The 11,883-nt window shown below is 38.0% G+C and overlaps 2 protein-coding genes across 2 annotated transcripts; both read left to right on the top strand.

Moving 5' to 3' along the window:
- Positions 1-4,130: 4,130 nt before the first annotated feature.
- Positions 4,131-5,269, top strand: LOC112179127 (protein PHOSPHATE-INDUCED 1). The gene has a single exon (XM_024317458.2). It carries the CDS (start codon positions 4,233-4,235, stop codon positions 5,193-5,195), a length of 963 nt encoding a protein of 320 aa, XP_024173226.1. The 5' UTR covers positions 4,131-4,232; the 3' UTR covers positions 5,196-5,269.
- A 4,826-nt stretch (positions 5,270-10,095) lies between these two features.
- On the top strand, positions 10,096-10,917 carry LOC112178502. The gene has a single exon (XM_024316640.1). The coding sequence runs from the start codon at positions 10,096-10,098 to the stop codon at positions 10,915-10,917; it is 822 nt and encodes a 273-aa protein (XP_024172408.1).
- Positions 10,918-11,883: the final 966 nt, after the last annotated feature.

Genomic DNA, 11,883 nt, shown 5'->3' with positions numbered 1-11,883 from the left:
TTGGCGTGATATGTGTCAACAACAAGAGAGAGACTAAGTAAAGAACAAAAACGCTTGGCTTCGCGAAATTGACGTGAAACTTCCATTCAAAAAATTGTAATCGGCTTGATAATTGATATCGAACCCTATGTCTTGCTATGTTATTTATTGGTGATGTAAAGGAAGCAAAAAGCTTTGTACATTCGTGCAAGAGAAGAGAGAGAGAGAGAGAGAGAGAGAGAGAGAGAGAGAGAGAGAGAGAGAGAGAGAGAGAGAGAGAGAGAGAGAGAGAGAGAGAGAGAATTCCATAGAAACCAAGAGAGATGCGGACAAGGCTCCCGCAGCTTCATGAGTCCCCAATATATTTATACTAACTTTTCACAAAATAACAATTATGCCCTCAACTGACCTAAATACTATAACTTCTATCATGCATAGCTTTTGCTAACAGTGGTAAGATCAAATGATCGATCCTGGTATCGATCTTTAGATCGTGTGCTATTGTTTCGTTTTCAATTGATGTTTAAATAATAAAGATAATAATAAGAAGAAACTCAATGGAAGGATTTGAAATAGACTGATTTTTTTTTAATTGACTCTTTAGATTAATCGGGTCCAGGGTGTTACACCACACCAAGATCAGGAGACTCTTATCAACTCGAGTACTCGACCATATGCGGTGGTTAATTTCAACAATATTTGGATTGTTACGATTTCATACCATAAAATATACAACACTAATAATGACATTTAGAGGAAAAACATATTAAAAATGCACTCAATGGATAAAGAACAACATGGAGTTCACAAAAAATTAAACTAAAACGATGATTGGTCATACCAAAAAATACTTTCCTTGATAAGGTACATCACCAAGAATACTAAAAAGCCCAATACACCTCCTCAATGCAGTACATGAGAAGGGTGTTATGAGCATATATATTTAGTTGTTCTTCACATTTTATATTTTCTGTATAGTGAAATAAACTAAAAGTATTATCTAAAAAAAATAAAATAAACTAAAAGTGTTAAAAGAAAAACATATTATGTGCATTCCTCAAAGCGACTGACGGAGAGGGAATTAAGAAATCAGCGACTACCATCAATTAGCACGATTACGGATCAATTAACATTTAATGTCATCATTGTAATTGATATTTCCATTGTAATTCTCTCCCTATATAAGGGAGCTATGAAATGAAATGAGTAGACTAATTACAATTCAATTTACTTTTACAAAAAGCAAATAATGAATATAATCAGTTGTTTTTAGTCAAACCGTTAATAAGTCATGAAGAGCTTCACATTTTATAAGTTGTGTAAAGTTTTCTATATGGTTATTGGGTGAAATGTTTGCATAATTCCTCAATAAGAGGGAGTATGCACTATAAACTGCATGTAGAAAAGCTTATGGATATGCTATTGCAATGCATGGATTATTAAGGCAACTGTGTAACATTCTTAGCTTAGTGGCGTGTCATATAAGCAAGATTTAGAGATGAAATATAGCTAGAATGCGTTTTGATCTTGCTCCATCAAATCAATAGACCTTCCCTAGTAAGATCAAGTTCAGACGAATTAAGGGCGTTGTTTTGTATTAGTTTAGTTGTAATGAAACCCTCTAATCCACAAGGGCAAAATCTTTAAATTTCAAGGATTGACCTAACAAAAAAAAAGACCCTTAAATTCAAGGGCTGTTTTTGTGGATCTTTACCATACATACGTTCCCCCTTCCCACACTTCCATTGTTTGTCAATCTTTGTTCCATAACTGGTAGGTCCTTAGAAACCATAATTCCTTTGAGAACACTCTTAATAGTGCAGTATTGTCCAAGGAGCACTATACACAGTGCATCATGTCCATCTCTCTCTGCTCCACCACATGCATTTCACACTCCGGCCTCCATGGCCCAGGTCACATATATCTTCGACCCCGGGTCCGCCTGTGTACACGTGTCTGACAATCATGCTCGTAATGTCGTAAACTAAACCACCCACCGCACTACTCTGGATATCTGGATATGTATATTATTCATGAAACCTTTGTATGGGTCACCTCCATCCAGGATTCCAGGTTCTTCACCTCTAGACTTCAAAACTGAGACAAAATTCAGACATTCAGTTCATAAAGATTGAAGAACTAACCCCCAATTATCTCGAGCTTTGCTTCCAGCACCAGATAATTCTGGTACGTGTTAGCTCACCTGCAAACTAATCAAGTTGGCTGTTTTGCTGAAGGTGATCGATTAAGTAGGGAATTCAAAGATTGGTAATTCATCATTGCTAACAGGAAAGTCCACGGTATAGTAATATCGAAAACATTGAGTTTCTGTAATGGTAGATAGTAATATATCAAATTTTTACGATAATAATTTAACAGATACTTTTTAAGGAGTTGGTCTACCATTGCATTGAGTTAGTCTAACACTATCAAAAATAAATATATTAAAATCACTAATGTCGTGAAACATCCGTACTTTAATTTGCTCTCTTTCTTGCTAATAAATTATATACAATGTGCCACAAACCAACAACCCTCACATAAAAACTGGGCTACCTGGCTGTTAGATCGAATCAAACATGTCATTTCTTATGAAATCAGTGTATCCCAATCTACAGTGGATTTGCAAGATATAGTAATAATCGAATATTGGAAAGAGAGCTAGAACTATATGAAATATATTAAGCAAAGTCAGTATTAATCTACATGGATGATCAGAATAAGCTGAAAAGGAAGATACAGAGGAAGGAGAGTCTTGTCTCTCAAGGTCACCAAAAGAAAAAGATATCAAAGTCAAAACCCAAGTAAGATTCCAAAGGAGAGGCCTTGTCTTGAGATGAATTGGTATACATGTGAAGAAATTCTATATAAGATCACAACATCAGTAGCTTCCACAGAAACACGATCTCACTTAATTTGCCTCTTTCTCGTTGCTATTAAAGTATAGCGCTCCACCAACCGAGCGCACGAAAGTTGACTAGGTTTTACTATATTTGTTCATCACGATCACAAGTGGAATGTCCATACTATGAGTAATGGATTTTGTTGTGTTCTTCAAGATAGGAGAAGATACAAAGAAGAGTCTTGTCTCCTACAATGGCTATCTAAAGAGAACAATCAAAGTCAAAATCAAAATCTTTCATGGCAGAAGGCTACACACCAGCTCATCTGTATAACTTGCACCACTGGAAATTGAAACCCTGTGAGGCATGCACTGACTTTTAAATCAGCTGCACCTCTTCTCACATCTACCTTCGTCTGTATTCTGTTTTATTTATAAATGACCACTCCCACATCCACAAGCACTTTTCCGAACCACATCCGATCCAATAGTTCACATCTACTAAATTAATTAGATTCAAGTTGAGGGAACTAGGAAGTAGGAAGTAGATGGATTTAATTACAAGGAGTGTTATCCTACAATATGTGAGGATCGGACAGTACAAGTTGCTTTCATGAGACAATAAATCTTCTTACCATTTTAAAAATTCAACAATTTTCTTTCAATCTAATGAGTTGCATATTCAATCTTATTTTGCCCACCAAAAAGCGGAATATAAAAGAAAAAATTATAAATATCATTTGGTTTGAAAAATGAGTATAACGGATTGTAAAAGACAAAATTAAATATGGGGATACACTATTTGTCCGAGAAGAAAGTGTAGAAAACCTCCCAAGTCAGACATTTACAATGAGAAAAGAAAATGATATGCCAGATGACGCAAACCGAACCAGTGGAGACTGCATTGTCCATTTTTCATCATTCAAGAAAAGAAGCCATTATATTTATTGTGGAAAATACTCATAGCTTCTAATTAGTATTTTGATCATGGTTTTGCTTCATGACAATAGCGATTATAAAAACTACATTCAAAGTTACGCAAAACAGGCTACCTTGCACAACTTTCCCTTTCATCCCATTGATCACGGTCGTATTCGTCCTAACTAACTTTGGCTGGATAAACCCTGTCATATAGTCTTAGCCCTTAGGTTGGGTTGAAAAGCCAGAGCAAAAGCAACCCCAATTTAAAATGCAACGCGTTGTCCTGCTGGCCTGTAGCTCTCTCACCTTACCCCCATCAAATCCAACCTTTCTTTTGCTCCTTCCATGCACTTTCTTTCCCCCAAGTCTTCAGCACTATATATATGCATCTTCATATACCGTACCAACCCACCAAACCTTGAGCTCCATACCTCTTTTGTAAAATCACTAAACTCTCAATTTCCAAACTTGTAGCTTTGCTATCCAAACCATGGCTGCTTTTGCTTCCTCTTATCTACTTCTACAACTAGTCCTGCTCATCTCTTTGTTCTATTTTGGCTCAGCAGCTAGGAGCCTTGCTGAGACCTCAGACCAAACCCAGCAGCCTATACTATTCCAATACCACAATGGCCCTCTTCTCACTGGCAAAATCTCCATCAATTTGATCTGGTATGGGAAATTCAAGCCTTCGCAGCGCGCAATTGTTTCCGATTTCATCACCTCCCTTTCCACTTATTCTCCATCTACAAACCAACCATCAGTTGCTACATGGTGGAAATCCATAGAGAAATACTACCACCTCTCCAATGCCAAGAAAACATCATCTCTTTCCCTATCATTGGGTACCCAAATCCTCGACGAGAGCTACTCTCTGGGCAAGTCCCTATCTGTTGGCAAACACATCAAACAGTTGGCAGCCAAGGGTGGCCAGAGTAATGCCATCAATGTTGTCTTGACCTCATCAGATGTTCTAATTGATGGGTTCTGCTCCAGCAAATGTGGTACACACGGGTCTTCAAAGAGCTCTTTCATCAGAGGCAAGAGCTCCAAGTTTGCTTACATCTGGGTCGGAAACTCCGAGATCCAATGCCCGGGTCAATGTGCTTGGCCATTCCATCAGCCAATTTACGGACCACAATCTCCACCTTTGGTTGCACCCAACAATGATGTGGGTTTGGACGGTATGATCATCAATCTAGCTAGTCTTTTGGCGGGGACTGTGACCAACCCTTTTGGAAATGGGTTCTACCAAGGTCCCAAAGAGGCTCCATTAGAGGCTGCTTCGGCTTGTCCTGGTGTCTATGGGAAAGGAGCTTATCCTGGTTACGCCGGAGACCTCTTGGTTGATGCTACAACTGGTGCCAGCTACAATGCCAATGGTTTGAATGGGAAGAAGTACTTGCTTCCTGCTTTGTTTGACCCTTCAACCTCAACTTGTTCTACTCTTGTTTGAGAGTAATTAGGAGTTGAGAACACGCTAGAGTATATGTAGATAATATATTAATTAATTCTACAATTCCCTTTCTTTATTGTTTCAAATGAAGATAATAAAAATTCAAATTTCAATAATGTTTTGGATTGTTATGATTTCATGCCATAAAGATTTAGAACACTACTAATAACATTTAGGGCACGTTTACTTACTTGGAAGGAAAGAGAATGATTATGGGATAAAAACATTCCTGAGTTTACTAACTCATAAAAGAATCGGAATGATTCCGGGTAAAAGAATTTATGCGTTTACTAACACACGAAGGAATCGGAATGGATGTAGGTCTCACCTCCTTATCAGGAATCGATTCCTGAATACTCAGGAATTCGATTACGAAGGGGGGAGATGGGTTTAGGAATCATTCATCCGGAATCAATACCGATTCCTTTCTTCTCCTATTCCACTTGTCTCCGATTCATGATTATTTTCCATTCCAAGTAAGTAAACGTGTCATTAGATGAAAACATATTGAAAATGCACTCAGTGGATGAAGAAGAACACAGTGTCCACAAAACACAAACCTGAAATGATGATCAGTCATACCAAAAGATACTTTGGTGGATAAGGTACACCACCAAGAAGGCAAGAACACTAAAAAGCCAAAAACTGCTCCTCAATGCAATACTTTGAAGAGAATATAGTCATTTTTTTATGCTATGAGTAATAGCAAAGGAGCAACCTCTCTAACACTCCAATTTATTAAGTCAAAAAAATGCGAATGACAATGGACGGGGACCTAACCAAAACCTCCAGAATAAACAAGCAACATAAACAAGTCAGCGAAATCTAAACTGTGGAAGACTTAAAACATCACTCTCATAGAACGACAAGAGAAGTGGTGGAGGCATATTCCCAGGGGCGGATCCATTCCAAGGCCTGAAGGGGTCCAGACCCCCTAGATGTTTTGGTAAATCTCAATTAACTAGCTAATTAGGCTTTGAGATTTTTAAAACTGAGCTTAATTCAAGCATTGGACCCCCCTCCCCCCACCCCTCTGCCCCAAAAATTTCTCATAAATCATAACTAATCAAAGGTCAAAACATAAATCGATAATATTAAGAAACTAAATTAGTTAGTTTACTAATTACTTAACTATTTTTTTGGTAAATTATATACTTTATTATTCACCCAACAATAAGATTTATTACTGTACCCAAAAAATAATTATACTAGTCTTTTGTCAATTAAGACAAATGAAGTCTGATATGCATGACTAATTCTTGGATAAATAATAAGGGAATTAATTTTCTAAGAAAAAACGTAAACTACTAAATGAATAATAGTTATAATGTGCATTAGTCTATATACAACAGGGATCCGAGCAAACATTTTAGAAGGTTTTTGTGCAAACACATCTGACAATATTTCTTCTAATATTTTTCAAGTATTTTTTTCAAAAATAAAAATATACGTAACGGCTTGGACCCCCCAAGATTTAAATCCTGGTTCCGCCTTTACATATCCCACCATACTTGCTCCGACAATGATGTTCTATGATTAGTTAGAGCATTTGCTACCTTATTCCCTTCTCTAAATATGTGTGAAGATTTGAAGTTCATTTGTGAGATCCTATAAAAGCAATTTAACCAACGTACTCGAAGTTGCCAAGGCACAAGACAAGGAGAGCAAATATAATCCAATACAGTAGAGCAATCTACCTCTAGCCATATGTGTTTCCAATCGCGAAGCCAAGCAATCTCAATAGCCGTAATAACTGCCATTACTTCTGCTACAATAGAACTAGGAATATCCAGGTTAGAAGCAAAAGCACCGATAAACTGACCTTTATAATCATGAAATACAGCTCCAAAACCTCCAATACCCTCTTTATGTTTCCAAGCACCGTCAAAATTAATCTTGATCCACCCAATAATGGGGGGATGCCAATTAACCTCAACCACTCTAGGAGGACGTCGCGGTCTACAACAAGCACCAAAATTTTTCAAAGATACGTAGATCTTGAATTGTATTATGCATATGACCTGTTGCAAGTCGACTAGCTGCTTGGATATGCCCTGAGATTAGGCGACAAACACTAAGAACTGAAAATGCCCTCTGCTCTCAAATCTAATTTGATTTCTAGCATGCCAAATATACCACAAATTAGTAGTGAAGCATATTAACCAAAGCTCTTGAAGTTGGGGAGTCCTCTCCATATCCATACCCAAATACATGAAAGTTGTCCCTAATGGAATACTCAAGAAATCTGAGATAGAATGTCGACGACTATGCATATGCTTCAAAATGAAAACTGGGCACAAATCCTTGTTAATGATTTGGCCAGAAGCACCACTATATTCATCAAAGAAATTCATGACCCTCAATAAATTTTGCCTATTCCCCTGACAAAACACAATAACATCATCTGCAAATAATACATGAGATGGAGCGAAAGTGCCTCTAGGAGAAGAAATGCGCTTCAATTGTCCAGAAGATACAAGCATTAACAAACCACGACTAAGAACCTCTTCTGCCAAGCAAAAGAGTAAAGGAGAGAGCGGGTCACCTTGTCTCACACCTCGCCCACAAGAAAAATAACCCACTGGCCTACCATTGATGAGAAGAGAAAGTTTAGCAGATAATAATAGAGCCTCAACCCATTGCACAAAAGTCTCATGAAAACCGAAGGCTTGAAGAACATGCAGAAGAAAATCCCATGAAAGAGTGTCAAAAGCCTTGGTAATATCTGCTTTAATTGCTACATTGCCCCCGTGACATTTAGAGAATATAGTCATTAATTCTTTGTTGTTTCAAATGAAAATAATAAAAATTCAATTTTCGACAAATTTTTTTTTATTACACGTTATGCTCAAAGGGTTTTTTTAGATCTACTCTAACCTTTCTGTGGTGATATGTTTGAGAAAATCATTATTTGGCAATTATGGAAAGCTAGAAATGTTGTTATTTTTAGGAATATAAAAGCTAACCCAGGCTCTATTGTTGCACCTGCTGCTGCTGCAACTAGAAAATTACACACAGTGCAATTACTAGAGGTGGTTTGCTATCATCCCATTCAAACTTAATCAAGTGGCATGCGCCTCTAGCAATCATGTTCAAATAAAGGATTAAATTCAGTTTACCCCCTCAAACTTTGGTTGAAAATCAATTTGGTCTCCGATCTTTTTTTTTTTTTAATCACAATGGTCCCTGTATTTCTAATTGCCATCAACAACGTCTAAATTTCAAATTTGAGGGACCCTTTGGGTTCGTGCGTCTGCGGTGCAGTGGATTAGTCTGGTTTTGCCTGGCTTTCACCTCAATGTAGGTGCAGGTGTCCTAGCGTTGGGATACCACTGCATGGGTGTGTGAGTTACTAACATCTAACTACCTGATAAAAAATAAAAAAAATAAAAAAATTCAAATTTGGCTCCAAACATGACGTCACAAGCTGACTTGGCACCGACAACATGGTCCATTTTTCAAATTTTAGACCCCCAATAAGGGTAAAATGTCCAAACTACCCTTTGTTTTGATTTCGCTCCAATCCACATCCTCATTCGATCTTCCACCACTTTCTTCTTCTTCCTCTGGTAATGGGGTTAAGCTCAAGTTCAGATGAATTAAGGCCGTTACTCATCTGAGCTTAGACATGAGAAGAACGGTTGTTTTGTACTAATTTAGTTGTAATCATACCCTCTAACCCACAAGGGCAAAATCCTTAAATTTCAAGGATATCCCGATAGTAAATCGAGCTCTCTTCCTATAGTAAATCTGAACAGTAAAAAATGAGATAGCTACTAATTACTACACAGTAAAAGCTGAATTCTTAAGTAAGGTAATTCTGACGAACCTCTATCTCCTCTGACTGTGATCGCAAACAAGAAACCGCAGAGAACGAAGAGCACCACAACCTCAAGAAAGAGCTCCATCAATCGACAGAGCCTGATCCTCTTGTTCCTCAGACGCTACCTCACAACCTCCATTTTTAGATCTCCGATCTCTCTCCTCAGTGTCTCCTCCTTCTCCAGAATCACAAAATCATCAACTCTGGTAATCAATTACATAAACAGATAAGAAATCGGAGAAAGCAATTTGAGCGAGTTACCGTACCGTAGCAGCGTCGCTGTGGTCGGTGGCGGTGATCAGCGGACTATGGTTTGAGCCGAGAGAGAAGAAGAGCGACTTTGATCGAGCGAATTGTGTTTCTCGATTGCAGAATGAATGACATGTAAGGGAAACAAAAATATTTAGTTAATAAATAATTTTATTATTTTTAGAGAGGTTATCTGATTGATATGTTGCTAGAGTGAACTAAAAATACATTGGTGTTAGAGCATCTCCAACCATTTAGTCATAAGCCAAAGCCATATGCAAAATTTGACTCCCCTAGTGTCATCACTATTCATTCAATTTTTCCATCTCCAACCATGTTTAGTCAAAAGCCAAAGTCATTTAATAAATTAATCATTTTAGAGAATTAATTAACTACAATATGAATTTATATATCATACATAATTATGTTATATAATATATCGTCATTAATTGATTAAAAAAAATTATTTATTTATTTTTGGGAATCTATATATTCGTGCCACGTGTCAATGCTATTCGGATCCGATATCTTATCTCTATCTCGGTTGAGATTTTATTTATCACGTGATAAGATAAGATTTTCTATCTCAACTTTATTACCGATTATAGTGCCACGTGTCAGTCGTTGAAAGGCTAGTTAGATTACGTTTTTTATTTTTATCTGCCACGTGTCGTATCCTATCTTCAGATATCATTTTCCAACCCTCCATAAATACGGAGTCATTCACTCCATCATAGCTCACCAATTCACAAACACATCTCTTCTCATATCAGAAGCTTAGAAATTCTGAACTTCCTTTTCATTTTATATTTTTGGTTCCTTGTTGCAATGAATAGGTTCCGGAAATTGCTTATGCAAGAGGAAGAAGATGCCATTACAAGAAATCGTCAAAGAGCCCTGGTGATGCAGGCAGCTTCCTCTCATATCTTGAGGATCCAAGAGGAAGAATCACAGTGGGGTGGTTCACAGCCCGGGCGCCAGTACATCGTAAGAGATCGAGAAGCTATGGATCGACGATTGAAAGCTCTATACTTCACTTCTCCGTGCAGGTTCCAGGGTGATATATTTCGTAGAAGGTACAGAATGCGACCTCATGTGTTTGACCAAATGATGCATGATGTCGCCAACCACGATCCGTACTTCGTGCAAACTGATGATGCCTCCGGCAGAGTTGGTTTGTCTACCGAACAAAAGCTGACTTGTGCTATGAGGATGCTTGCTTATGGGCTTCCGGCCGACCTGTGTGATGAGTTTCTAGACGTAGCTGAATCTACAGCTTTGGAGATCTTGTCGCACTTTACTAGAGCAATATGGAATGTGTACCACGATCATTACCTTCGTCGACCAACTCCGGCAGATTTGCAGCGGTTGGTCGATGTTGCCTCCAAAAGGGGTTCCCCTGAATGGCGGGAAGTCTCGATTGTATGCACTGGCAGTGGAAAAACTGCCCAACCTCATGGAAATGGCACTTCACTGGTTATAAGGGAAAACTCACAATCATTCTGGAGGCGGTCGCATCATACGATGCTTGGATTTGGCAAGCCTATTTCGGACTTCCAGGTTCCCTTAATGATATTAATGTACTTGGAATGTCTCCATTATTCAACGAAATATGCACAGGTGAGGCTCCTCGAGTTTCGTACCATGTAGGTGATAGAGAATATGGCCAATGCTACTACCAATGGCGGAACTATATGGGGGCCGGAGTGGGCCCTGGCCCCCCCCCCCCCCCCCCCCCCCAAATTATTTTGAAAAATGCTGTTAAGTTATTGATTGACTTGTGTATTTATCCTAATTAAAAGTAAATTAAACTATAATTTACAATCATGGCCCCCCAAATTGAAGTCTTAACAATAATTACTCCTTGTAAACTGATAATTATAATAATTAACTTCATTAGTTGACTTATTTAGCTTAAAGAATTCTATAAATTATTAATTAAGGTGCATTTAAAGGAGAATATTAATGGATGCTTAATATATGGCATCGAAAATGAAGAAAAAATAATTTTTCATTTTTGTTGTTCAATATTTGTTTGTATTTGAATTTTATAGTAAATATCAATTTATAGAAATATCAATTGTTGAAAAAAAAATTTATTAATATTTTGGCCCCCCCATTGAGAAGTTTCAGGTTCCGCCACTGGCTACTACCTAGTCGACGGCATGCATCTACCCTAAATGGGGATCTTTTGTGAAAGCAATTAGAAATCCAATTACGCCAGAGCAAGCTCATTTTACAAAGATGCAGGAGTCATACAGAAAAGACGTGGAGAGGGCTTTTGGCATTCTCCAAGCTCGTTTTGCAATAGTAAGAGGACCCGCCCGTGGATGGGATAGAGAGGATCTATCATACATCATGATGACCTGCATTATTTTGCACAACATGATTGTCGATGATGAGCGTGAAGAAGATGAAGAGTCGCCTTTTGACCCCGATGATATCCCCACCAGACCAAGGAAAGCACAAATATATGAGAGGTATGAGGATGATCATGAGGTTGAGCGCAACCGTCTTGAACTTGAGGAGTTCATGACCCGTTACCAGGGGTTAGATGCCTAATTGTGCATAGAGTCCTTCAAGGAGATTTGGTTAATCACCTCTGGAACATGAAGC

Source organism: Rosa chinensis, chromosome 7 (assembly GCF_002994745.2).
Source record: "Rosa chinensis cultivar Old Blush chromosome 7, RchiOBHm-V2, whole genome shotgun sequence".
NCBI classification, from domain to species: Eukaryota; Viridiplantae; Streptophyta; class Magnoliopsida; order Rosales; family Rosaceae; genus Rosa; species Rosa chinensis.
This window is presented reverse-complemented; position numbering and strand designations above follow the sequence as displayed.